This window comes from Fusarium graminearum, chromosome 3 (assembly GCF_000240135.3).
Source record: "Fusarium graminearum PH-1 chromosome 3, whole genome shotgun sequence".
In the NCBI taxonomy this organism is placed as follows: domain Eukaryota; kingdom Fungi; phylum Ascomycota; class Sordariomycetes; order Hypocreales; family Nectriaceae; genus Fusarium; species Fusarium graminearum.
This window is the reverse complement of record NC_026476.1, coordinates 1,682,407-1,709,042: the sequence shown is the minus strand read 5'-3', so window position 1 is coordinate 1,709,042 and position 26,636 is coordinate 1,682,407. Positions and strand designations below refer to the sequence as shown.

Below are 26,636 nucleotides of genomic sequence, written 5' to 3'. Positions count from 1 at the left end.
TTATGTACAGTCCGGCCATCAAGGCGTAGTAAATCCCTTGACTCATTACCACCAGAACCCTTTTCAAACGCCCAAATAGCCTTTCTACCAGCCTCCCAGAGGACAGCAGCGCCTACTCCGTCGTCCCCTTCAATGCCGCGCGCAGACTAACCATCTCGCGCTTGAGTCGCGCGTTCTCCTTCTTCATTCGTGCTGTCTCGTCGCTTTGATCGCGCAGCCGAACCATCAGTTCTTCCTTTTCCTCTTTGCCCTTGCCCTTGAGAGCCTTGACAATTTTGCCGAGCTCCCCGTTGAACTTCTCGTACAGTAATTCGTTCTCTGCTACTGCCTCTTTGTATAGTTGATCGATAGCTCGGACCTTGGCTTCAGCTGCTTTGACCGTAGTTTCCATGTCGTGCTGGATCGCCGTATGCTTCTCTTGTATCTCCTGGATGGCGGCAGGAACCCGGTCCTCCAACTGTCGGACGGCAGCAGTCACTTGTCGCATATCAACAGACTGTGATCCCGGAGATTGAGCATCGCTGAGGCGTGCCATTTCTTCACCGATTTTAAACAGTTCGGATTTGAGAGAAGCATCCACGTCATCAACAGCCTGTTTCTCCGTATTTAGTCGTTCTCGAAGCTTTTGCGGAGATTGTAAGCGGAGTCTCTGAGTTCCACGTCTAGACGGGCTTGAGTTTGGACGAGGGGGTGAGTCAGCCCCTGGAGGGGCAGAGCGGTATGGGCGCAACGTCGGTATGTTGCTTGAGGATAATGTCTTGGAATGCCTGTGGGTCTTTAGTGGCGCGGGTCGACGCATTGTCTCATCAGAAGAATCCAAGGGACTTGGGTCGAGTAGACTAGGCTGAAGCATATCCAAGACATTTTCTTTCTGCCTTGATACTCGCATCGTCTGGGCCACACCGGGACTGACTGGTATTCTAGACGACCCTGTCTTGGGGCTTGCGTTGAGCTTCTCCGATGTCTCCTTTGCGTCTTGAAGTGGTTGCGGTGATTCGTCATCGTCGAGAGTTACCGCTTCCATGTAGTTCTTTAGATCCGACAGGGAGCTGCGACGCTTCTTCTTGGTTGACGACCGCGTCGGTGGACGCTCCGTCTCTGGCTCTCCTATTGTTTCCAATAACCGGTGGGAGCTTCCTGGTCTCTGTCCTTCGTCAAACGCCCCTGCTATGGGTGGACGATCCCTAGAACCGGGTCTCCGCGCCAGCTTTTTGGGCAGTGTGTTATCATCGATAGACCTCGAACGGCCTAATGGGGTTTTAGATAAGCTGAATGCTTCGCTTGCTGTGGAGTTTTTGTGCTTACTGAGTTGTCGCCAGACTGATGATCGATCGTCTTTGCTGTTTTGTCGTAATAGGGTATCGAAACCAAACTTGCGACGCAGTGATGACGTGTTTGATGCCAGCGAAGGAGTGTATCCTTTGCCGCGGATGGCGGAGTTGATTGACTCATAAGTTGAGCTGTCCAATCCAAAACTGTGGTTCAAGCTGGGCTCTTCAAATATCCGATCGCAGTCTTCCACAAGACGATCAAGTAGATTAATATAATTTGCTGCTGTTCCGTCGTATACGAGCAACTCGGCAAAAGCAAGGGTTAATGCTCCTCTGTCGCCATCATTGCCGCACCCGTCCAGCAAATCGGCCAAGAGCTTGATGAGAGAAGTGAACGCGCGGCGATTCTGTGGGGCCATGTCGCCAAACAAGAAGTTGACAAAATCTGCAAAGTCGCCAGGCACTCTCTTGTTAACGCGTGCTTGCAGAGTATCCAGGGATTTCATCGACATGACCGGGCTTATTTGGTCGGCCCACGCGATTCGAAGAAACTTTTCAAAAGCAACAAAAATGACCTCTGTGCCTAGGTCAGCGGTAGCATCAAAATCGTAAGGGATCTCGATGAGCCTATTATAAAGTTCGTTGACTGTTAGTTCGTCGACCACTGAGCGCTGCAGCAATGTACGACCAATAATCAGACCCTTGCGATTCTGTAGGGCAGCGACATAACTAGTGAACGTTTGCTCCAGTCGTACTAACGGGTTATCGGTACGGGTTTCCTCTTGAGAAACACCATCCTTGCCTCCCTTTATTGAGCTGACAACAGACGCCTGGCTGTTGTTTCGGTGTATAGAAGGCACCTGTTTGTGTTTTGAGCTGACGCTCGCTGTGTCTGAAATGTGAACCGAGCTACCGCCCCAGAAACTGGAAAGTAGTTTCACAGGGGATGAAGCGAGGAAAGATCTGGTTTTCTCTGCTCTGGTATTGAGTAAAAGACCATGAAGTGTCTTGGAGTAATATGAGACGAGAGGTGCTGTCAATTGCATATTGGAAACACTGTGCTGTGTGCTCAGTAGTTGGATCACTGCATCTGATTAGCTTCACAAGTTCATGGACATATTATGACAGTGCTCACCTCGCCGTGACATTGTAGGGAGGACATCTTCCAGAGCAACATCATCCTGGAATTGCCTCCCGTTCAATCCAACCGTGAGCATTGATACCCGCTTCATGTCGTTGGTTGACACATTGACAACAATCTCAACCCCGTAATGGCCTACGGGCGCTCCTTTGGTGCCCATATCATGATCGACAACCACTCGAATTGGGGCAGGCTCCTTGCGGCCCTCGATAAGCTGGTCGGCGCCCTCCTGGAAAATGGCTGCGTGAAGTCCGAGGTTGCTATCTGGCATGCGCGCTGACCGTAAAGTCCAGGTAGGATCCTCTCGCTCCTTTTCCGAAAACCGAGCCTCGATTCTTGCCTTTACCACATCCTCTCCCCATTTAGCGGCTCTTGCTTCATATGTCTCTTGTAGGAGGAAACATCGCGACGTGACCGCTTTGCTAATTCGGTGCTCGCCTGGGTGTGCACCTCTCATCTCTTCCGTCGAAGTCATCCAGAATAGTGTGCCATCGTCTGCCTCAGTAAACCGAACCTCGGCCAAATCATGCCATCCGGTGAAAACAAATTCATACGCGGCTGGGCCACCTGCAGCATTGGTCATGGAGATAAGTAAACCAGCGGCGGAGGGTTTCTCAATCTCACGCAAGAGGTCTCGCCCTGTCATGTTTCCACTCATCTTCTTGAGAATAACCACACAGTCTGAAAAGAGGAGGAAAATGCCGGATCTATCTGACTGGTTGAGCAAAGGCTGGAAAGGAGGCGCCAATTCAGTAAAGTCAGCTGTTGCGATGAGACGTCCTTGTGGTTCCAAGTTCAATGGCCAAGCTTCAACCATATTTCGAAGTCGGTTGGTAATATGAGGCTTGTCAGGTAAGGGTTCGTCCATTGAGCAAATGTTAGTGATAATATCTCTCGCTTTGAGCATGGGCTGCAGAGCTGGATGTGTCATGGGTATACATCCCACAATTTGGTCAATAAGTAAACTGTAGCGGGGAAGCCTTTGCACGGGCTCGATAAGAATGGAGCGGATCGCCTGTTCGCCAGCTTGAGCCACTCTCTGCCTAAAGCTCGACTGTTGATCGAGGAAGGAGTTGAGTAGCGTGGGAAAGTGCTGGCTAGCTTTAATGTAATCCTGGTAGCACTCTGTAAACTTGGGGAACCATTCCAAGAATAACCTGGCGATGGCCAAAGCACCACTTGGATCTCTTGTACGACCAACTTTAGAACCCATGAAGTTCATCGTGGGTGTCTCCATATCTCGTAAGGCTTCCTCCTCGGTCTCGTCGAGAATTCTCCGCATTTCCTCCATAAAGGCTGAGTTGACCTGCAGAATACCGTCTGCTGAATTGGGAAACAGTTTCTCCAACTCCTCTTCGGAAGGACTCAAACTACCAGGTGCTCGAGCTTGAGCGCCCTCGCGAAAGTCGGCCGCGACATTTGTCACCAGCTCCCTTACTTTGGCCACATATCGTTCCTCCGTCTCAACCAGTTCTGTCAGTTTCATACGCAACTCCATTTTCTGATCCTTGAGGAATGATTTGCTCCGATTCAAGGCAGTCGGTTTCGACGGTGCTCTTCGTAAACGGCTAGTGGGTAGGAATACTGGTTCCCCGAATAATTTTATCAGAGGTGTGTATCCTCCATATTGTCGTAACGTTGGGTCTAGGATATCATCCTCGTCGTCTGGTACATCTTCGAGGTCGACTGATTGTAACGGCACAATAGCGCCCGGTGGAAGAACGAAGTCGAGATCGACGTGGCTAATGTGCTGTGTCTGCAAAGCGTCTTGCAGAGTCTCGATGATGTCGGCTGTGTGGTCGCTCTGGACCATGTCCTTGACAATATCGGCAGCATGTTGTTCGCTGAACAGGGCCGGTGCACTGCCAGGACGTCGACCTCGTGTGGGATATAGGTTCTTGAGATATAATTTAACGCAATCGGGTAGTTCTGTAAAGTATTTGAAGAGGCCGAAGGCGAGGGCGCGGTAGACCTCATCTCCCTGAAACTCGCGGGGTAGGTGGTGGACGACGCTGTAGAATGGGGAATTGGGCGATATTGTTATTCGGGGAAAGCTCTGGAAGCCGGCAGGCGTAAAAACGTGGACCTGTACTCGGGAGCTGTTGAGGGTATAGTTTGCGGTGGTCGAGGGTCCGTGGAAAAGTAACAGAGGAAGATGGCCGAGCAGAGGATCAGCGGCGTGGTAAAGAGTGACACTATCTGACGACAGGGCCAGCTCTTCTGTAACGCGAACCATGACGGCGGGAGAAGGGGGCGTATTTTTTGTCAGATCAGTATGTACAGTGCAGTGCAATACGAAATGTGTGTTGACGTTGACTTTGGACGGCGGTCGCCAAGTTGGGTCGCAGATGGGGAGCGATTCGACGAGAAGCGATCAATGGCGAGCTTAGTTAGGTGCAGTAGCTTAGCGGCGCCCATCTTTGAGGAGAAGATAAAGACGAAGACGAGACGAGACTTTATCCGTAATTACTAACGAGTCGCCTCCTCCCTCGTCACGGATAGTCAGATTTGCGCATGCGGGCGAGCAATCGAATCGAGGGGTAGTAGGTTGACAAAGTGACGTTGTTTTGGAGATCGATCTCGGGCTGGGATTAGGACGAGACGAGCGAGATGGAGGTTTGAGCTTTGGCCCGTATCCGTAGTCGGTCGGGAGTCAACAAAGCCCAGACCAGACCAGACCCAGATCCAAAAGCTCAAAGACAGTTGAGTTGGAGAGCGGGAACAGAAGCGAGAGATGGTGGGTCTAGCCTGTTTCGAAAGTAAACACACTTTGACTTTGGACTTGGCATCAAATGAGATTAACCGCTAATTATTTATTTACCTGCCTTAGTCCCTCTTGAGAGACATCTGGATATCGTACGTGCGTCACACAGAGATAGACTAGGTAACTGTCGTGTTTGACAGTTGATCAACAAATGCACGTGACAGATAATAACAAACACTTCATGATCAACACTGCTGACCTACCACCTACCACCTCTCAGCTGAAATACCATGTAGAAGCAGGGACTTCCATGATGCGGGCTTCCATGCTGGTCTAAATTAAGCTTGGTTACAGCAACCGTCCGCAAACCCTGCCCTGGCAACAAGATACTTCAGCCCAACAACCGCTGCCCGGAGCGGTCAAAGCCAAAAAATCTACACTGGGCCACAAAAGTCAATGCCCTGCCCTGGCTGTCTAGGCGGGGACTAGTGATTACTCACTCCCTAGGTACCTTCCAAGGCATTGACCGCTGAACTTATAGTGCCCACCAATTTGGGATGATTCTACTGGTGGACGTCGCGCGTGAGACGATCACCTATTCCCGCCAACACCTCAGACTTTCAGGTTTTCTACTACAACTACCAAGAAATTGTTCATCTGAATAATTTCAAGTTATTTACTATTTCCCCCAACACTAATTTATTAGGAATACTAGGATAAAATCATGGCTATCTCAGTGTCCACTAACCCAACTATTCGTCCTCAAAGGCCTTGATCACCTCTTTGGCACCTCGCACACCAGATCGAACAGCGCCCTCCATATATCCCTTCCAAACCAGCGATGTCTCAGTGCCTACAAAATGAATCCTTCCATAGAACTCACGCAGTGCTTTACCACTATCGCTTGTCAAAAGTCCTGGCATCATGACGGGCGATGGCGCACCCCAGATCCAGGGCTGCTTGACCCATTCATGGACGATAACGTTGACAGGATCTGGTGCTTCGATGCCCACCGCGCTGAAGATACGATTGAACTGGTCTGATACGATCCTCTTCTGCTCTGCGGATGACCACTTGGACCACTCCCTACCTCTATCGCCAACGATGAAGCAGGTGATACTGTATTGCCCGTCCTCCTCTGAGCATGTATCTCTTGAGAAGTATATAGGCCCCGCGTCGGACTCTATTATGCCACTTAAACCAGCTTCACGCCACCAAGGCTTATCAAAGACAAATATAGTCTTGGAATAGTAGCCTAAAGCTGTGCTGTCGCTCAACGTCTTTTTAGTCAACGGCAGGGGTGGCTCGAATGCAAGGGACGAGTAGAGGCAAGTTGGGACTGAAACAACCACTCTCTTAGCTCGGAACTTCTGCCCTGGGTTGGCTGTTTCGACGATGACACCATCAGAGCCTTGTATAATGGTCTTGACAGGACTGAGGAGTCTTACAGCCGCCTTTGGAAGCTTGGCTGCTAGACGAATCGAGAACGCCTGGTTTCCTGTTGTCGGTTAGCTGACGTCCACTAGTGTAACCGACTTTCATACCTTGTCTGTTACGCAGATACTGTCCCCCATCTTTACCATCAGAAGCCATGTTGGCCACACCTGTGCCACTGCGGAAGTAATCAATCATGAACAACGCGCTGACCTCGTCGGGTCCCACGCCTAAGAGAGGACTGGTAGCGGAATCGGCGACTGCAGGGCCAAGTTCGGGCCCAAGATGCTTGGCGCCCAGTTGGCCAAAGGTCAGTGAGTCCAGCATTTTTGCTTCAGGATGATCAGAGGGGTTCTCAGGATCGATTTCTTCGACCCATCTGTTCAGTTTCTCAATGAATTCTTGAACCAATTCGGTCGCACCCGAAGGCAGAGGCATTCCATCCCCGTGTGGTATCTTGTCAACTTTGCCGTCCAGCTGCTGGTGTAGGTTCAGCCCAGTGGCTCTTTGCTTGATCAGGTCGAAACCAAACTCCTGCGCAAGCTTATACATCTCGCTCTGGTTGGTATCATTTATCCAAGCTGCACCGAGATCAACTTTCCCTCCTAAGTGGGAGGCATTGACGCTGAGAGTCTTGCCGCCGACCCGATCACCGGCTTCGAGAACGATGACGGAGTAACCAGCTTCATGGATCTTGACGGCTGCGCGGAGTCCAGAGAGGCCTGCACCGACAACTACAACGTCGATAGTCTCGGGTTTCTTTGAATTGGTGAGTGTCATTTTGGAACGAGTGAGACGATGTATGAGAGGAGTGAGAAGGACAGCAGCATCGATGGAGTTATGGCTAGGAGATAAATAGGTACACGAATTTAGGGGGCCACAATCCTTCTTTAAGCTATAATCTTACATGATACACACAAAATCCGTATCACATCAGTCTTGCTTCTGATGGTAGCTTCCCAGTGATGAGTTGTCGATCACGGTGAGATTTTGGTTACAATCCTCCTATGCTTAACAAACAAATAAGCATATTTAACCATATTTAGCCTAACTGCTTTCAATTCTTCGGAAACATCTTACAGTACTACATTGAATAAGCGAAATAAAGGTGTACTCATAGTTGAGATATGATAACTCGGTAGACATACTTGCGAGTTCAGCCTCCATGTTTCATTAATCGAGAGCCTTCACGTGGACCCACGTGGACCCATGTTTAGTTGCCTTTAGTGTCGCATCAGAATTCTGGAACTGAACCATTTCATAAACATCCAACTTGATGTGACTTGTCAGTCAGCCTTGAAATCTGAACCTTGATATTGAAATCGCATACTTCCCGTTAAAAAACCCAATTCCCGTTACAATGTCGAGCCAATCACGCGGTATTCCCGTACAGCACAACCCCTCGTCTACCAATTACCGTCTCATCGAGCTTCCGCCGGATCTACAAAACATTCTTGAGGCTGAAGACGCTCCCGTGTAAGTCGTTATAGCCGTGTTGTGATATATGGGCACCACATTAACCTCCGGCTCAGGCTTAGCATTGAGTCTTCTGATACCTCTGCTATTATCAAAACGCCCAACAAGACATATGCACTTCGTCAAAAGAACACATCCAATGCACTCATGCTTATCTTGCCCATGACCTCATCATCTGAAGACAAGCCAATTGGTCAAGGAATTTCTATAGTTTCCACGATCAAGGAGACAGTAGAGCTAGATGTCGTTCCTGAAAAGGCAACGAGCGCTTCAGGCAAGGGCAAATGGCATGAACGGTTCGGACGGAATAGATAGAGCCAACAGTCACTGGGTCAGGAAAGCACAACAGGATTGAGCAGAGACTCAGACTTCCGTTGTTGGTGATATACCTGGAGCCTTTGTCGTACTACTCTAATTGGCTAGCAAACGAACAAGCGGCGAGATGATAGACGGGTTGTTAGTTGCACACAGCCCGACTTGTGATACTATTGGGCATTAACCTGAAGGCTGTGCAAGAGAATGAATTAAACAGATTCGGGATTAACCAATATACGCAGACACACCTCAGTATAATTGCTGCGAAATGTGCCCTCTATACACCCGAGTTAAAGATGATAGGTCAGAGTCCTTGTTGTTGAAATAAATGATGAATGATCAACTGACAACCCCTCATATGGTCTTATTGAATCCAATGATGTCCGTCCCAGGTAACTTCAAGCCACAGTCTAGCGACAGGACCCTTCGTTTTTGCAGCCCAATCTGCCTCCAGACGACTAGTTACATGAAAATAGCTACCCAATCCAAGCCAAGCCAAGCCAAGCATTGCTTTCAAGGTTATCTCCGGGCAGTTGATCTCTTGTGGGCTTATTCAAGCAAGCGTGGTTCAGCCCAGGATCTCTGTAAACTTAAAACATGCCAAAGTATAACAATCGAACCCATCTCCTCATCGACTCCGCATCTCAACACATTTATATCATACGACAAAATTCATTACTTACTGTATCTCAAATATTCAAGGTTTACAAAGTATAAATCTTTGACGTCTGGTTGCATATGGATGCTTCTTATTCATACCCAGATACCCTATACCAGGCCTACCTCCCATTATCAACCTGTCGCTAGGTGTGAGCGATACCTGTTCTACAATCAAAAGTAAGGTGAATTTGTTATGTTTGCTGAAGCTAGGGTTGAAACAGGCAGTTTTGACCTGCCTATGCTCAATGTGTTTACATTTATTAGCCCCGTATATATATTTTCATCCCGTCTATGAAGCATCGAAAGGGTCAGGCAGGCAACTAAGGAAGAAGGAGCTGGTGACCTACTAACTACCTATCCAGTGCCTCCCTAATTCATCCTCGTGTCGGCCCCTATTTCAACTGCCATATCACGATCTGATGCCCTTCAATTATTTCTCTTTCGTCCATCTCATCATATCCCAACATCAGGCACCTAATTAGGTATCCTTGATTCAGTACCTACATGTTACTCATCACCTTCCACAGCCTGGATTTTGCTTCCCTTTCTTCGATCGCCAAGTGAAGTGAGCACCAAAGGCACATTACGATTCATTCAAATCCAGAGAGGCGTCAGCGTGCCCTATTACACCGAGTAAGTGGACAAGTCTTGATTGGCACCTTGACCTCTTCTTCAGCATCACATGTTTCATTACACTACAACGTTCGGACATCGCGAAGCCTCGTTGCAATTCGAGACCTGCTGAATTTACGTGACAGCCAGATGCTTTGTTGTTAAATAATCTCGTCGTCATCTGATCACTTACACTTTGCCTCCTGAGTCCATTGATATAGGAGCACTCAGAGTTTTGACCCGTTGCCGGTCAACAAAATGGTGAAAGAGTCACCTCAGGTACCTAAAAAGCTAATCGCCGCGAGCTAGTACTCCCATTGACTTACTCTCGTGGTGGTTAGGTACCTACCTACCTTTCGTCCAATTCACCTGTCGCAACAAGGCCAAATTCAACACATATTCACTTTCTGCACAATTACCTTTATACCCTACGTATTCACCGATTTCCTTGACTTTAAGACTTTTTATATAGAATCCAAAAGATTAAAGATGCCGCAAGACCTTTCGCTTCCCCCCTTTTTTTTCTCTGCTTCTTCTAACACCTACCAGAGATCCAGGTTTCGACATCTGACCACACAATGGTAGCAAGTACTGAGGACACCAAAAAGGATACCGATACCGACGAAGTGTCACAGGACACCAAAGACATATGTATCCAAAAAGTAACTACTTTGTTTCCGGACATTTGCTTGCAGTCCCTCCAATCGATCGCCGTACCCTTGCATTTCTGTTTCTCGGCCGTGATCGACCATATCATCGATCTGCTAGATTCCGGACAGATATATAAGAAACGAGAACAACCTAAACAAAGCATCGGAAAGAGAAAGCGTGATGCTACTGAGCAAGACGATGGCCTTGAAAAGAAGTTGCTCAAGGACAAACACCTTTACAATTCCAACGATCGAGAACCACCACATCTGAGCAAGCGAGATCCCCCTCTAGTGTGAGTCGAACTCCCCAAACCTCCAACACATTCTCGTATGCAGGAGACAAAAGAGGGAATGGGGCCATCGGAAGCGCACATAGATCACGTCCCCGTCTATACGTGCAGCAGAAGAAACTTGAGGGCTCTGGCTTGATAAAATATGGGTGTCGGCCATTTTTAAATATTAACTTTAATACAGGAAGAACATGATTGCAGGAGACTTTCAATTCGTCCCCGTAAGGACCGTACAGAAGTTTCTCACAGAAAACAACTACCTTCTCTACCCCACGTATCTTGCGCTCAACAAGTCCATTCAGGAAACGCACAAGCCCCTTTCTTGGAAATACAAGAAAACGGCCACAGTGCAGTCGCCACGATACAAAGAAGAGAACCTTGAGAATTCTATCAGGCTCGCTGATACAACATCGGAGGAAGGCCAGCAAGAAGTCGACCTCATGGAGGAACTCAAGGCTGCTAGACTTGCTCGACGATATGCAAACTTGGAGAGACAAAAGGAGCTCGAAGCCATCGAAGCAGACAAGCAAATGATTGACGAGGCACAGTCTAGAGGCGAAATAAAAGAATGCGAGTGTTGTTTTGCCGATACCCCATTCAATCGGCTTGGTCATTGCAACGCCGAGAATGCACACGTAAGTACACGACACAATTGTTGGGCGCATCTCGCGCCTGATCCTTCACAAAAGCGTGGAGAAAGTATTACCCCTATTCAGTACCCAAATTTCTCTCCAGACTAAACAACACACGTTTGCATCATCAGGTAGTCCTTGCTAACAAACACCCAGTCCTTTTGCATTCAGTGCCTTCGCCGGAACGCCGAGGACCAAGTTGGCCTCTCCAAGTATGAACTGACGTGTTTGTCCACAGAAGGGTGCAATGCTGGTTTTTCCTACAAAGAGCGGCAGAAGTTTTTGCCCGAATCGCTAGCTTCTGCTCTTGATAGAATTGAGCAGGACGAGAACGTTCGACTGGCCGAGTTGCCTGATCTTGCCCAGTGCCCTTTCTGTTCCTATGCAGAAGAGTACCCGCCAGTGGCTATTAACAAAGAGTTCCGGTGCCGAATGCCCGAATGCATGGTTACAAGTTGCCGTCTTTGCAAATTAGTTACTCACGTTCCCAAGACTTGCAAGGAGGCAGCTGTGGAAAGGGGGCTTGACAAGAGGCGACACGTGGAAGAGGCCATGTCCGAAGCACTCATCCGCAAATGCAACAAATGTGCACTTCCACATACCAACATCGATTACAATGATTTTTTGTGGCTAATTTTTTCGATAGGCAACACACCTTTCATCAAAGACTCCGGTTGTAACAAGATGACTTGTTCCAAACCCAACTGTCGCAATGTGCAATGTTACGTGTGCCACGAGTCTTGTGAGTACGACCACTTCGACCAACCAGAACGCGGCGGTAAATTGGGCAATTGCCCCCTATTCGAAGATAGCGAGGTGCGACATCATGAAGAGGTTGAGGAGGCGGAGAAGAATGCCAAACAGAAGGCACTGCAAGATAACCCAGATCTGGAGCCAGAGGCCCTCGACTTCACTGTCTCGTCAAACGTCAAGAAAGATGATGATCGTAGGATGAAGAAGTCTGCCGCCGCTGCTGGGGACTACGCCCGTCGACGCCGACCTAGGCACCACCATGGTAACCACGGTCGCCGACAAGAAAACGATGGGCAGGACAGAGCATTGCCTAGGGTTGCAAACGGACCTATACAGCATAATCTACCTTGGCAACGGAATGGGCTAGTCCATCCACCACAGATCCTTGCCCAACGCCAGCAGATGCAGCAGGTGCAGACAGGACAGGAACAAGCAAACCAAAATCTTGAGCAAGGGCGAGCAATGCCACATAATGCAAGGCCACAAGTACAAGCACCGTTAAATCAACAGATCATGCAACTGCATGCACTGCTGGGGGTAGATCAACACGCAGAGCAACAGAAACGGCAACAGGCACAGGCACAGTATCAAATGGTACAGGAAATGAACCAAGCACGACAAACTCTGCAACAGCAAAGACTGGGTAGTATGAGGAACCATCTCAGTGTCTCATCGATTAATGCACAGCATAATCTTGCTAAGGGCCTAGGACTGTTTCCCATACCTTCTCAGGGGGCACCAGCACCACAAATGCAGACAGCTGCTGCACTGCAGCCTGTTCCAGCTGGATTACACTCACAGCAAGGCTCCAATCCGTACATCCTTCCAGATCCTGATTTTATCCCAGACGAACTCTTCCCATTCGATCTTTTCCCGCCGAATGGACAACAACCCCCAGCTGGTAGTCGAGGTTGAGAGTTGGACCTTAGGGTATCAGAAAAACTGGACGCTGGAAGCATTTGTAACCTAAGATTTAGGAGGCACTAACTAGTGTACAATATTTGATTCTACTCGTCATCCTCAGATTCGGCATAGGAATCTGCTATCTCATCGTCATTATGCACAACATCCTCGCCATATGAGACAACCTTGCGTCCGCTTCGTGTCGATCGTCGGGTCGCACGTAAAGGTGGCTGTCGCTCCTTTTTGGTCTGTTTCTTGGGTGCTGCTTTTCTTGATCTTGCGCTCGTGCGCGGCTGTTCAAATTCTGCATCCGATTCTAGTTCCAGCTTGGGCTCTTCTTGCTCCGTGTCTTGATCCATTTCACACTCCAACTCTGCCTTGGATTCAGGGTCCCGCCCTGCTTCAGCCTGAGATTTGAAGGGTGCTGCTTCTTCAGCGTTGATATCCATTTGGACCATCGCTCGCTGCTGATCTACCCCATCATGCTCCATCACGAGACCATCATCACCTTCGTCGTCTTCGTCAACTGCAGGAAAGAAGCTCGAAGTATGATGCACCGGTACTTCTTGATCCTCCTCCACTTCTTCTTCGTAGCCTTCTGGAAGAAATCCGCCAGCCATATCCTCATCCGGCACCGATGGTGGCTTCTTCGAATGGGCTGAGTCCCTGGCATGCCCAAACACAGATATATCGTCGGTGATCTCTCCATACTCCTGTCTGATTCGTTCTGCAATGCGCATACCCATAAGGAAGCGGCGCCATTGTGCCAGTGCCTTCTTTCGTCTTTTCTCGTCTTCTTTTCGTGCGCGCTCTGCTTCGTCCTTTTCGAGTTCAACCATGACCATATCGTGATTCTCTTCGGCGATGACGACGCCCTGAATGACAGGAACAGCCATGCGGTGTCCAAACTCAAAGTCAACTACAGCTTCTGCATAGTCGATTTGAAGCTTTTTGCACACTCGTATCGCTCCACGGAAGGGCACGTGTACAGCTCCCTTGGGGCACATGTGTTCGGCAAACAAGTCAATATTCCTATAACACAATTAGTAAGTTTAAAGCTGTATTCATGAATGCGTTCATACCCATAATCGTTCTTGGGAATGACTCCGTCCTTGATCGGTGGTGGAATGATCCACTCTGTTTGGTCCCAACTGTAAAGGCCCTGCAGAACCTTTGCTCCTGTAGCAGCTTCTGCTTCCATGATCTCTCGTTTGCGGTTCAAGGTAGCTGCGCGGTAGGGAACTTTCTTCAGCGGCTGCTCCCCAGGCTTTGGCGCCCGGCCCTGCTTGTGCCAAGTCTCAGCACTCTTGACGTTCAAGACATCACTGCGTAGGAAAACGTCTTCTTCCTCCACCTTGCCGCCCTTGCCCTTGTTTTTAAAGACCTTTGCGGGTTTTGCCTCAGGGTTGAGAGCCTCCTCACGCTTCAGGTGTCGCTCGAGTACAAACTCTTTTGACTGCTTGTAGTACTGCAAAGTCTCTTGGCCTTCCTTGACCTCCTTCTTTTCAGGCTTGGCAGGCTTCAAATCTGTCGCTTCTTCGGCTTCGTCGATCTCAGTAATGGGATGATTCTTGCTGCCTCGTCGGTATCCGGATATTGCAGTCTTGAACCAGTCAAACTGATCATATCGCTTAATCTTTCCATGTCGGTTGTAGACGGGGACCTTTTCTGGCGTCATTCTAACTCCCTTTGTACGACCAGGAAGCATGTTCCGCTTCAGATACCTGACTGTGACATCCTTGGCGGTGCCGTCTTGCGAATAACCAATAATGTATGCCATTATCTGTCGTGCCTTGTCGGCCTTCGCTCCACGAGGTTCCAGAGACTCTATCAAATCTCGGTTCGTCCCGACCACATTCTTGACAATCGCGTCAACAGGCAGATACTTATTGGTGACTGGTGACAAGACTTCTGTCCAGTAATGTGGGAAATCCATATCCGCATCATACTTCTTGGTCGATATCTTCCTCGGCGTAACTTCCATATCCACAACTGACTCGTCGTCGGTGTCCTTGTACTCGAGCTCCAAGTCTTCCGAATCGCTTGCGACCTTGGGTTTGGATTTCGCTTTTCGTGTTGTGTTTTTGGCGGCCTGTATTGTCTTCTTACTGGATTGCTTTTTTGTCGTAGCTGCTGTTTTCTTGGTTGTTTCTGTCTTTTTATCTGGAGTTGCCTTCGTCTGGTTCGTGCTGTCGCTCTTCTCCGGCTCGGCCTCTTCTAGTTTATTCCACCCAAAACCTAGGCAGGGTAAATTCGTGACCATGCGCGCTTCCAAACCTAGTCCACGAAGTAAAGCGGTAAACAGTTGAGCACCTACGTCTCGACTACCCTCGCAGATCCGGGCGCAATGTCTCAACCCTTCTAGGTCTGAGATCCTCTCGCCAAATTGCTCTGGGTCATGAGGTTCTGCTTTTTGTGCCTTTGTCAGACGATCCAGTCGTTCAAGAGACATGTATCCCCATTTCCTAAGCCCCGGCGCTGTGATTCTGAACCGCTGCTTCCACCAAGCAGAGAGTGACTGCATGAGTCGGAACAAAGGATCTCCATGGCTCATATCAACAGCCCCTTGCTCTAGCCTCTCGGCCTCAACACCCCAGTCGCGCGATCTTCTATCCGGTACTTTTTTGCCTTTTCCTTTTGACTTGGTGTTATCCTTTATTGGCTTTTTAGGCGATGGCTTCTTTTCGAGGCCACTGTTACGCCTCCATCGATCCACCTCGTCCCAGAGTCTGGGGGTTAGATGGGAAATCATAGTCGCCTGCACTTCAGGATCGCAAAGCCATGAATTTCTGGTAGCGTTGTGCCAGAGAAGTAGCATGACATGAACGCAGTGCGAGGCATGGCGAACCTTTCTTTCACGCTTTGAGGGTCCCTTCCTGTCGAATGCGTTTGTGAGTGAAATCCGTGTATCGCGCGTAAGTGTCAATTCTAAGTCTCCAGATGTCACTGGAGCGTCTGGTAAAGGTGCAAGTGGCGCTGCAACATCCTCGAATTCGATGTCCTCGTCGTCTCCGGAGTCATCGTCGTTGCCTTGCGGCTTCTTTGACGGCACAACATCCTCAAATTCATCATCCGACAAAGAGGTCAGAGAGCTTCCATCATCGTCGTCGTTGTCAAACCCATGGAGAACGGAGTTCGAATTAGGTGTCGCGGATGCGTCTAAGTCGTCGTAGAGGGTTGCTTTGCGCCGTGATGCACCGGAGTTCTCTTTAGCTGCTTTTGTTGCTCTACCTTGGCCGGGTGGCGGCGACTCACGCAAACGTTTGCGCGGCACAAGAGGAGGCATGCTGATATCGTAAATTGAATTGTCGCATCATGCGAAGTTGATTGAATTATGGCTTCTTGAACAAGAGCGTAGTGGGTACGTCGTCATAGAACGCCAGGCAGCGCGTGTTCACGTGATACAATTAAACTTGTAAGTCAAGATTGGCAATCATCATCATGGCATTTATTATGGTAACAAAATACCCAGTTGATCAATTCGATTGGGAATGACTATCTGCATTCTTTTTTTATGTGAAATAGTTTTTCCATAGTAGCCGTTATGTATACGTCGTACTAATTTATGATTAACAGTGGACGTTTGAAGGTTGGTCAACTCCTATTACACTATAGCAAATTGACCATAGATAAAGAATGTGCAATAAAAACACCTCAAACCGATTACATTAATTTAAGACAATTTATACAATAATTATTGTTGTCAGAAACTACCCAACGCCATCTATGCACCTCTATCGCTTATTTCAGAAAACACCAACCATGCTCATGCTTCAATCAGATCTGGGGTAGCTGGCCCAACACCACGCAACAAAACCACAGTATTCCCGCTCTGCAATGCTGTCCCAACTTTCTCGTTATACTCTAGAACCCTTCCTCCCTCGACGTGGAAAACACGTAGCTTGTCTTTCTCATCCGAACTTTGGTTGTTGATATTCTGCACCTGCAGACTTCTTGCTGCAGCATCTAGAACTCGGCCTACAACCCAGTCCTTGTTGTAGAAGAACTCTCCCTTGGGAAACTTGGCTTTGGCCGTCTCCGCTTCGGCCTCGACGTAAATATACACCCTCTTCTCAATAGGTGTCTTGGCGTCGCCCTTGGCCGTCTTCTTCAGGTTGTTCACTGCAACAATTCGCGCCGAGGCGGAAGTTGGTTTCGGTTTTGGCAGCGCTCGACCAGCCTGCTCTTTCTTTGCTGTACCCCATGCGCGCAGCTTGTCGAATGCCGATCTTGTCTTTTGGCCAACGTCAAATTGCGCTGGGCGGGCTCCAATGGGTACGAGATTGCTGCAGTCGTGATCTTCCTTGAGACGATGTTTTAGGCAGTAATCTCGGTTACATGTCTGACAGTGTACACCAGGTATCAAAGATGTTCCGATCGTGGTCTTACACTCAGGCGATGAGCATGGCTTTTGGGATACCTTATCCCGTAGAACCCTTCCTTGTCCGATGGACGGTTGTGAGAGCTCCTTGAGTCGCTTTCGCTCGGCCCAAGCACCAGGGTTGGCGCATACATGTGCTGTTTCGGTTCGGTGATCGAGGCAGAACGTCTTTCGGCAAGACTGGCAGAAAAAGGGTAGGAAATCGAGTTGGTTGCAATAGTCGTATTCGCAGTGCTTGCCAATTAGAGTAGCCTCGTTTTTGTCGTCCATCTCGACGTAGCTAGTGTCTTGAGCTTCTGGTGTGTTTGATGACGCCATGATGAATATCTTTGAAGTTTTATAAGGTATGAAAGTGGAAGGTCGCAGGTCGCAGGTCGCAGGTCGCAGGCAGATGTGCTGTCGCAAGTGTTCGTGTGTTTGTAGGCAGATGACAGATACAAGAGGCGGCGGCGAGGAAATGTCTAGAAGAGTCGGTCCACGTATGACCAAGCTTGGCAAATTACGACCGAGTGGTGGTACAAGCGTTGACGTTTCAATGCAAAAGAGAGTAATCAATATGCGCTCGCCTAAGAGGTAGAATGCAATATGCGCCTATGATCTTTATGAATTATTGTCATTTTACAGGAGCGGAAACAGGAGGCTTTTGTTATTCATGGCGCACAGCCACCTTTAAGGGACCAGGAGTAGATCGCGGGGTCTCCACCGTTGGAGCTCACTGTGATGCGATGCACAACCAGGGTTACATCCCTGCATATCAGTTGCGATGGTGATATGTATTTCGTTTGCTGATATTTTGGAGTTAGTCATGCAAACTCTATACGTATCAATGCTAGGTTAGATATCAGAATATGAGTTGAGCGCCTTCTACCTTCCCTGAACGCCAGGTTGTACAAATACTCGCATTACAGTTCCTTTTCCTTGACTGGCTTCTTTGCCAACAAGTCCTCACGGCCCGTCATAGGCGCATTTCCAACAGCGCCTTTTCCTCCAAAAGTCTCAAATCCCTTGTGGAATGCCCACTCAACCGCATTCTCGACTGGTTCATCGAACATAGCCGGGAGGAAAGGGACTACCGCGAGACCCAAGCCGATAGGCCCCCATGTTCGAATGACCTTGTTCTTCATGTCCTTCATGGCTCGGCCGGAATATCTCACAACACTGTGAATCGTAAATGCAGGCAGTCCCATACTTGCGACACTCTGGAAGATTGCGCGCTGTACCATGACGGTGCGGTAATCATCGAGTGGTGCCACAGTCCCGGGTTCGATCGCGCGTGTCTCAAGGGCGGGTAGACCGGTGATCTTTTCTTGACGAGGGCTGAGTTGCAACGTGGGGTTCAACACCCGCTGGTTGTGCCAGTATGACTTGTAGCCTTCGTACGAGACATCACCAATGAGATACAGCCAAGATACACCGTAGGCACCACGGACGAGGTTTGGGTGAGCAACCGGCCTAAAGGACTCGCCGATATCTGAGGTGTATGCGACATATCGATGCGCCGAGAGAAGAATCGTTCGGATTCGAGTGGCATAGGCTGCATATCGAAGATTGGAATCGGTTGAATCGGGGCCGCTATGCTTGGTTAACTGGTGTCGGCAGCGTCGTATATACAAGTACATACTAGCCCTCTGCTATGTCGTTCAAGACATTTCCGTTCTTGCCGGACTGGTTGACAGAATCCTGTACTTTGTTGGAGATCTGCTCTTTTGAGGGAAGTTTCTCAACAACAGTGTCTTTGATCTGAGCTACCTCGCTCTTCTCCTCCGGCTTGGGGTCTTTTGACTTTCCCCACCACATTTCAGATGTTGCACTCGATCTTGATGTAGAGAAAATGTGAGATATTTAAAATAATAATAAAAAGGTGAGGTTCTGCGTTAAACGCATCGAGTAGAAGCTTCCATATCAATGGCCCGCAGCTACCCTAACCTTTTTACCCACTGTTCCATGGTTAGTAGGCTGCTGCAGGCAAGGCAAGTTAGATATCAGTGACGTTGCTTCCGCAGATCCGATTGATCCCGATCTTGTGAAAACCCCGGGGAATAACCGCAACGCCTAGTACAGGTCGGTCCCTTTAGGCCTGTATTTCCAGGCACAAGCTCCAGTTGATTTTGAGAGCTCGGCAAAGTATCTCATCCGCGACACTTTGAACATCTACCCGTTGTCCTCAGTCCATCACCCAATTCGTCAACCCAGGTCTCGTCTTATAATACACAATGGCTGGTATCGCTTACTACACCATTGCCGGCAAGCAGGTCGCCGGCCACTACGTTCGTACCTCCGCAATTGCATCTGTTGCAGTCCTGAAATCTGGTTTGAAACTGACATGAACAATAGCTGGCCATGGCCTGGTTGGGAACCCTCTTCGCCGGTGTCCAGTACGCCACCTCTGGAAGCTCAGCTAAGCCTACCGCTACCGCTACTCCTCCCATCAACGCCTCCAGCTCCGACGAGGCCAGCTTCATCCAGTGCGCGAATTCGCCCGGCCGTCTTGGAATATTGTGGACTAACACAATGACAGGGACTTCCTTAACCAGCAGGACAAGAAGAACTAGACGGTTGCATCAATGACAATGGTCATGCGGTTATTTGGATGCGGTGTACGTTTATAAGCCATGGAAGCATAAGCGGTCCATCGAGCCGGACAGTCAAATTCAGATACCAACAAAAGCCTGTTTCGCCAATCGTGGCATGACGATACTGAAGACCGATTTCCTCCATTTGTGAAACACTCGAATATGCGACCGACAAGCTATCGATGTCATTAGTCCGGGCCTGAATTTTGATGTTGCGATTTTGCGTGTAACCTTCACGCCAGGCTGAAATTGTCGATGTTTTTATCGAGTTCGAAATGTGCAAGAGAGAATCCATTTTTATGTCAATATCGAGTACTGCCAACACGATCTCGGCTTGAACTTTCTGTTGGGTCGATGTTTCAGCATTGTGGTTCAATTCAATTCGAAGCCAAGGGCTACGCTATTGTTGAGTTGTGACTATAGTTTGTCCATTGACTCCTTACTTAACAGCCCAGCTCGCCCTTCAGCGAAAGTTCGTGAGAAAGCAAAATGGTGAGCCGCTTCCTACCAATCAATAAGAATTGGTATGTGAATCATGAGTTAGGTAGTCTCCCCTACATATCCATTAATAATGGCAGCTACGTAGTCATGTTGCACGTCTGGGAGCTGGAGACGCAGGGCCACATCCCACCTATCAGTATCATGGACCATCATGTGGCGAGCAGTACGCCAGGAAGCATAGGGTGACCTTTTCTTCGACTGCTCAGAGTTTCGTATATGTATCAACCATCTCTTTCCAACGTGGGCTCAACAATGTGATAGTGTCATATTAAGACCTCGGAAACGAATACTGATCGGCAATTGGAAGCAAGTCTGAATGTACGTTGTCTATTACTTATATTGCACGCTGGTGTTGGTTCTACTAAAAAGCAAACGCTAGATTACGCAAGAAAAACCGAGTAGTAGTATCAATTTGACACATACTCTAGTGATGCCTGTCCTGATCGACCAAGCTGCCACATCCGCAATGCAGACATAACAACCATAAGAGACCACCGGTCTCCAAAGTTTTTATGAATTCCATTATCCGAGAAATCAATCTTGCATGTTTTCCATGCTGCCTCTTTCCATGAAGCCATAGCAAGGTACTCGTTTGGTACCTTCATATCCCCAACCCGGTAGAGCTTGAATTCATGGCAGTATTTGGCGTCTGTTGCCGCTTGTACCGGTGTCATCGTCCATTCAAACTCTTCTCTTGTGAAAATGCCGTCTTGTCCTGCCTCTTCTGGTTTTGATTCGATTGCCCATCGAAATACAACACATTGTTCAATATCATCGTATAGTGCCTGGACAATCTCGGTAGCGACTCTGGTATCGTTGTCCGTTCCGGGCGCCGCAGAGACATTGATAATGCTTTCCAGAACACCTGGATCGGACAGACCGTCTCGCAAGGTTTCGCCAGCTGCTGCTAATATCGGGTCCTTTCCGGTAGGCCCGTTGTGCAAGAGTAAGCAGGGCGCCCCGGAAGTACGACCAAAAAGTCCAGAATGTTCTGTTACGGCAAACATCTTTGAGCTGGCTTCAGTGCCGAGAAAGAACGTTCGTAGCTTATTCCATTGCCATGATATCTTCAACGATCTCGGTAGTGGACGGTATGGTGTATCTGCGCACTCGCTAACGAGAGCGGTGCTTGATGGTGTGAGGGAGTTAAAGAGGGCGATTCTGGTGGAGCTGGAAGTTGTGGAGGCTGCTGTCGAAGATCTGGCAGTTCCTGGTGCTCTATAGTGTGAACCGTCCTGGTCCCCTAAAGCGCTGGTCATTGCCATATTGTATGATTGTTCTTCGTTCTGGAACCAAACTGGGCAGATACGATATGTTGTATGTAAGTGGTGGTGGCGACAAGAAGAGCAGTGTCACGAAAGGGGTACAAAGTCGCCGTTTCAACGTCTTGCGTAACAACGAGAAAATGGCGACTCCAACGGTTTTAAAAGGAGCAGAAATATCACAAAAGTCAGTTGGTAAAGAACATGTTAGTTACCTAGCCTGTCGGCAGATCGCCATGCAGGACGACAAAGCTAGCGTATCGCTTGTACACGTTCGAGAACTTTGCCAAGTGGCGGCATGGTTCAAGCTAGAGCCGGGTACTCCTGAAAAGGAAGTTGACGGGCATCTCTGCAGCCGCTAGTCATGTAATCAGTATATTTAGTTTGCTCATGAGATCCTGGTGAGCCTTCTGGGGATAGTTCAAACGAGACTTCACGATAGTTTGAGGTTTTAATCATGGTAAGGAGTTAACAGACCGGGGATATCAGAGCTTCGTCTTCATCTCCATGTGCAATTTCTCCACGCGCAACGAGCTAGGTCAGTGCGAAACCGGCCCGGAACATGTCTTCCATCCCATCTTTTATCCTTATCCACCTTGAAGACTTCAGCTGCTGGCTGAGCTTTTTATTAACAAACATCCGAGCTCTTGAGCTAAAGAAAAATCAGCTCATATAAGTGTACATATATTGGGCATGATTACAATACAGATGATAGAACGATCAAGTAGACTATTAAACCTGGAGCTGGTTCTGCACTACAAGCAGTGACTGTCTGGCTGTGTGATAAAATGATATGCAACCTGCTCCCCTCCCTCTTGGATTTTATGACAATTATGTAACATGCAAAAATTTCGCCCAAGGTAGAAAAACCCATGTCTATATCCTGGCATGTTCATCTGTAACCCTGGTTGACATCCATGCTTCTATCAAAGTTGCCGGAAACAACGAGGACTAGCGATTCAGTCTAGTACGTTATCGAGGAGGCATATATCGAGGGTTTGTTCATATCACTCTTGGCCGATTCTGTGGTTACAAGATGTGCAAAATTGATGCAACGGAAGTGAACAAAAGCAAGGACAACGCTTTATAGTTTGATATAATTGATAACTCTTCGAATTAGACTTCCTTCTGCAACGTCTGTTCCTTCCATGCAATGTTGTTGGCCCATCAATCCACCCTTTTGACGCACCTACCTTGCTACCTACTTATTCATGGATCAGTCACGTGAGATGCAACTCCTCCCCCGCCATCCACATTCTCTCGCCAAACAGTCATCAACTATCTCCTTAATCGAAACATCCCACCTCCCGCGAAGCGCACGTCCTTCGGATACAACGATAGCCTCTCCATCCCCAATATCCCCCAAAATCGAGAATCCACACCTCAAGGAGATAGCCGTCCTGGGCATGTCGGCTGCTACCACTGACCCGGCCCTTGTTGCTGCTCCCGCCCCAGACCTCTCTCCTGTTGATGCTGTCGACCAGGTAGGCCACGACTTGTCGGCCGTTGACCAAGTTGGCGATCATGTCGGCGCGTCACCAAAAGAGAGGCATTCTCTGACCCTCGATCAACGTAGGGCTTTGCGGCGCTGGGCCAACAGTCAGCCTATCCGTCCTTCGCATAAAGCCTGTATTGAGTGGTTCTACTCGCAGTACGGCCAGCAAATAAGCCAATCCACCGTGTCGCACTCGCTGTCGCCAAAATACTCGCGCCTTGATAGTGACAACCCTCAATTATCTGGTTCTCGTCTACGGTATGGAAACTGGCCTGATGTAGAAAAGCTCGTCCTCATCTGGTTCCAGCAAGTCCAGGCCTCTGGACGCCAGCCTACTAATGAGGAGTTGGGAGATAAAGCAAAAACCATCTTCAACCAGCTACCAAGATACAAAGATGAAAACCCTCCCGAATTTTCCCCGGGATGGATTCACCGGTTCAAAAAACGCTATGGGCTTTTGATACGAAGACAACGGCGTCATGGGGATGGCGGAATAAATCCAGCCGAAGATATTGGCTATCTAGCCGATTGCATTCCCCGATTCATGAATCTCGCTCCAGATACAAGCCCAGGAGCGATCAGAGAAGAAGTCTTGCGTGTTGTTGGCATCGAACCCAGCCTCGGCATGTGTGCATTGGTGCGTGATGAAGTGGTTCGTAGATTAACAGGCCCCCAACAACCACAGCCGCCCTCTCTGCCCCAGCCTCCTCCCATGATGACGCACGACTCTCCTACAATCCCTCCGCCCCAACCAGATCAACCCATCTACGCTGATGACGACCCTGAAGTTGTTTTGCAGAATGCCTTGCGCCAGCTTCAGCAGGAAGAGCAGGCCGCTGAAGAGCAGGCCGCGGCCGTGCGCGAAGAGCGTGAGCGTGCGGAACGAGTCGGGCTCCAACAAAACAGCATCATGACTACTCCTACCGCGCGTGCCTCTTCTGTTCAGCGCTTCACGGCTACGCCAGCCCATGACTTGGGCGCTGATCTCACGCTCACTCCGATCGCATCGGATACGCCTGTCGCTCGAGATGAACGGCCCTTGAGGTGCCCCTTTTGTGTCAACCAGCGCATGCTACGTACTATAAAAGAAGCAATCGAGCACATGTCTACTCATGTTGTTGTGTGATTGGTGGCCGTTTGGGGATTAAGGGCATTTCTGGTTTCCGTCAACACTGTCATTCACAAAGGAGTTGGAGTTTTAGGTAGACGATTGTGGCTTCGGGCGAATATGTACTATATATACATACACAAACACACAACTTAATGCTGAGCGTATGCCACTTCATGAACTGCACGAATTGCATTATTTCAAGCCCTGGTGAAACGCCCAGAAAAGTCTACGATATATAACTACCATTTGTCTATAAGAGGCCGCTTGCTTTCAATGCCTTCATGACTTCGTCACTGTCCTTCTGGGCTTGTGTTCTGTGCTTCTTGTGTTCACCTAGGTTGATATAGTTCACCCAGAACTTAAGCCCCTCTAGTCCCTCCTCACGGCACAACTCTCCTCGCTCCTCGGCCATCAGCAGTTCCTCTTCTGCAACACCGAGACTCCATCCGAAGCGCTCGGCGGCTTCTTGAGCAGTCACTCCACGGCCAAACTCCTGCCAGTCCCAGAGCACATCGCGATCCGGCGGGAACTCGTGAAGGTCTTTCAGCCATGCAAGTATGGCTCTTACAGTGGTTCCGTCGGTGCGCTCGCGGCTCTGAACAACCATGACGCCACTGCGAAAGGTGCGCAGGCGGACAGGCAGCTTAAGCTTGCTCCAAAGTCTTGCAGCTTTCTCGAAATCTGCCGGGCTGACGAGCTCAACACCACCTCGAGCTCTGTTGAACATGGCCCATAAGTCAACAAGCGTGATGATACCACCCGCCTTCTTAAGCACGCCTCTCGAGTCATCTGTCAGGAACTCAGCCAAGTTTCTGGCTAGTTCTGATAAATAGAGTGACTCAGAGCTGCCGCCACCGACAATGTCCTTGGTCGTGACAAGTCCAAGTTGGCTTGCTGACTCCGCAAGGATGGCATTCTCCTCGGCTGATGCGTTGCCCTGTCCATTGTTCGTCTGCCGCGCAAACCGTTCTGCAAGGGCAATTACCTCCTTAGCAGATGACATAAGAGCCTCCAGATCCTCGAAGGCACTTCCAATGAGCAACTCGTTGTTTTTGCGCATGTTCAGGCCAAGCTGCTCCAGTCCAGCAATACCAACGCCCTTCGTTCGCCCCCCTGAACCACCATTGGTTGCATCGCTTACTCCTTCATCTGCAGCCCGACTGTTCGGGGCCGGAGGGGCATCTCGAAGTAACCATTTACGCTGTGTCATGGAACCTTTCAGTCGCTCATAGAATATCTTCTCGCCGCCCCTCCGGAAAGAGATCTTTACACTTTCAGGGGCATCGCTTCCGTTTTTGTTGATCTTACTCGGATCGAGGACAGGCCCCGGAGAATCAGTTCTGAGTGTTTCGGATGCTGAGCTTTTCTGAATAGGGGATGGAACGTTGTTGGATATCAGAGGGCCACCGCACATCTCGCATGTCATCAAGGAAGGATGATTTGAGAAAGTGCACCGAGGACATTGAAATGAAGCAGATGACTTCGAGTCATTGGAAGCATCAGTCAAACTTGGTGTAGGTAATTGATCCAAGTTTTCGGACAGAGGTCGAGAGCCAGACTGAGCTGACCGTAACGGAAGCGGTGAATCGATAGTTGTTGAGGCTGCTGGACGATTACTCGCACCAGAAATCGCAGCTTTCAGAACATGAGCTAAAGACGGCTTGATGCCACAAGCTAAGCATGGAGGGAGGGGCGTATGTGCGTTAGCAGAGGTTGGGTCAAAGTTCGAAGGGACTGGGTTTGAGAAACTGCATATTGTGCAGACCCAGGTCGCACTCGTTACAGGAGGCTCAGGGGGAGCTCGATACCCAGATTCAGAATGCCCAGGTGATCCAGAAGCGTTCCTTTGTGAGCTTGACACATTGGAAATAGCGCGGCTGTGATATGATGATCGTTTAGGTGGCTTTGGTATCAGAGTCACCTTGGCTGATGACTTGAGAAAGCCAGCATAGAACTCATGGCGCTCTACATCTTTCAGGTCCAACGCCACAGAATGCTTGCGGGGTTCTTGCTTGTCAACGTAACATACTCGATGTGAAGTCAAGTAAACCTGCCCATTTTGCTGATTGGGAAGCTTGAACTTGCTACAACTTTGTCAACTCAAGCCTCAAGACGTCCCGGCAACAAACAACTTACCCCTCATACAAGCCAACGTTGTCCTGGACAAAGAGAAGCACCTCATCAGGGAGATAAGAGGGCCGTAGTGCGGTAGTTAGGTCGATGTGTTTCAGAAACATCCGTCATGGAGGTCAAAGTAAGTGAGAGGAATTCAGGTAGGACTGGAATGGTCGTTGATGAATGGATCAATGATGGTGCAAGTAGAAGATGGCTTGTAGCAAACAGGCGCTAGGATACAAAGAAGAAGCCAATGAATCCCGCACAAACAAGAAATGAACAAAGAAACAGAGAATAGATTTCTTATGTTTGCTCCAAATTCCAAGTCGATTCACAAATCCAAAAGGCGAAGTGTTT

General features: G+C 49.1%; 11 protein-coding genes across 11 annotated transcripts; 5 read left to right on the top strand and 6 right to left on the bottom strand.

Annotated features, from left to right (window-relative positions):
- Positions 1-112: 112 nt before the first annotated feature.
- On the bottom strand, positions 113-4,648 carry FGSG_05273 (uncharacterized protein; the record flags this gene model as incomplete). Its single annotated transcript, XM_011325482.1, has 3 exons — positions 113-1,248; positions 1,306-2,361; positions 2,407-4,648. 3 exons carry the CDS (start codon positions 4,646-4,648, stop codon positions 113-115), a joined length of 4,434 nt encoding a protein of 1,477 aa, XP_011323784.1.
- Positions 4,649-5,868: 1,220 nt separating this feature from the next.
- FGSG_05272 (uncharacterized protein) lies at positions 5,869-7,330 on the bottom strand (the record flags this gene model as incomplete). The annotated part of the gene is made up of 2 exons (XM_011325481.1): positions 5,869-6,614; positions 6,661-7,330. The coding sequence occupies 2 exons, from the start codon at positions 7,328-7,330 to the stop codon at positions 5,869-5,871; spliced, it is 1,416 nt and encodes a 471-aa protein (XP_011323783.1).
- Positions 7,331-7,910: 580 nt separating this feature from the next.
- On the top strand, positions 7,911-8,341 carry FGSG_05271 (uncharacterized protein; the record flags this gene model as incomplete). The annotated part of the gene is made up of 2 exons (XM_011325480.1): positions 7,911-8,026; positions 8,083-8,341. 2 exons carry the CDS (start codon positions 7,911-7,913, stop codon positions 8,339-8,341), a joined length of 375 nt encoding a protein of 124 aa, XP_011323782.1.
- A 1,850-nt stretch (positions 8,342-10,191) lies between these two features.
- On the top strand, positions 10,192-12,853 carry FGSG_05270 (uncharacterized protein; the record flags this gene model as incomplete). The annotated part of the gene is made up of 5 exons (XM_011325479.1): positions 10,192-10,275; positions 10,393-10,556; positions 10,738-11,188; positions 11,342-11,411; positions 11,832-12,853. The coding sequence occupies 5 exons, from the start codon at positions 10,192-10,194 to the stop codon at positions 12,851-12,853; spliced, it is 1,791 nt and encodes a 596-aa protein (XP_011323781.1).
- Positions 12,854-12,945: 92 nt separating this feature from the next.
- On the bottom strand, positions 12,946-16,127 carry FGSG_05269 (uncharacterized protein; the record flags this gene model as incomplete). The annotated part of the gene is made up of 2 exons (XM_011325478.1): positions 12,946-13,873; positions 13,924-16,127. The coding sequence occupies 2 exons, from the start codon at positions 16,125-16,127 to the stop codon at positions 12,946-12,948; spliced, it is 3,132 nt and encodes a 1,043-aa protein (XP_011323780.1).
- A 480-nt stretch (positions 16,128-16,607) lies between these two features.
- FGSG_05268 (uncharacterized protein) lies at positions 16,608-17,540 on the bottom strand (the record flags this gene model as incomplete). The annotated part of the gene is made up of 1 exon (XM_011325477.1): positions 16,608-17,540. One exon carries the CDS (start codon positions 17,538-17,540, stop codon positions 16,608-16,610), a length of 933 nt encoding a protein of 310 aa, XP_011323779.1.
- Positions 17,541-18,124: 584 nt separating this feature from the next.
- FGSG_05267 (uncharacterized protein) lies at positions 18,125-19,092 on the bottom strand (the record flags this gene model as incomplete). The annotated part of the gene is made up of 2 exons (XM_011325476.1): positions 18,844-19,092; positions 18,125-18,794 (listed from the first exon to the last, which is right to left on the bottom strand). Exons 1-2 carry the CDS (start codon positions 19,017-19,019, stop codon positions 18,125-18,127), a joined length of 846 nt encoding a protein of 281 aa, XP_011323778.1. The 5' UTR covers positions 19,020-19,092.
- A 275-nt stretch (positions 19,093-19,367) lies between these two features.
- FGSG_05266 (uncharacterized protein) lies at positions 19,368-20,152 on the top strand. The gene is made up of 3 exons (XM_011325475.1): positions 19,368-19,489; positions 19,557-19,687; positions 19,741-20,152. Exons 1-3 carry the CDS (start codon positions 19,436-19,438, stop codon positions 19,772-19,774), a joined length of 219 nt encoding a protein of 72 aa, XP_011323777.1. The 5' UTR covers positions 19,368-19,435; the 3' UTR covers positions 19,775-20,152.
- Positions 20,153-21,145: 993 nt separating this feature from the next.
- Positions 21,146-21,520, top strand: FGSG_12706 (uncharacterized protein; the record flags this gene model as incomplete). Its single annotated transcript, XM_011325474.1, has 1 exon — positions 21,146-21,520. The coding sequence occupies one exon, from the start codon at positions 21,146-21,148 to the stop codon at positions 21,518-21,520; it is 375 nt and encodes a 124-aa protein (XP_011323776.1).
- Positions 21,521-22,687: 1,167 nt separating this feature from the next.
- Positions 22,688-24,345, top strand: FGSG_05264 (uncharacterized protein). Its single transcript, XM_011325473.1, has one exon. It carries the CDS (start codon positions 22,965-22,967, stop codon positions 24,177-24,179), a length of 1,215 nt encoding a protein of 404 aa, XP_011323775.1. The 5' UTR covers positions 22,688-22,964; the 3' UTR covers positions 24,180-24,345.
- A 69-nt stretch (positions 24,346-24,414) lies between these two features.
- On the bottom strand, positions 24,415-26,401 carry FGSG_05263 (uncharacterized protein; the record flags this gene model as incomplete). Its single annotated transcript, XM_011325472.1, has 2 exons — positions 24,415-26,248; positions 26,301-26,401. The coding sequence occupies 2 exons, from the start codon at positions 26,399-26,401 to the stop codon at positions 24,415-24,417; spliced, it is 1,935 nt and encodes a 644-aa protein (XP_011323774.1).
- Between the last annotated feature and the right edge of the window lie 235 nt (positions 26,402-26,636).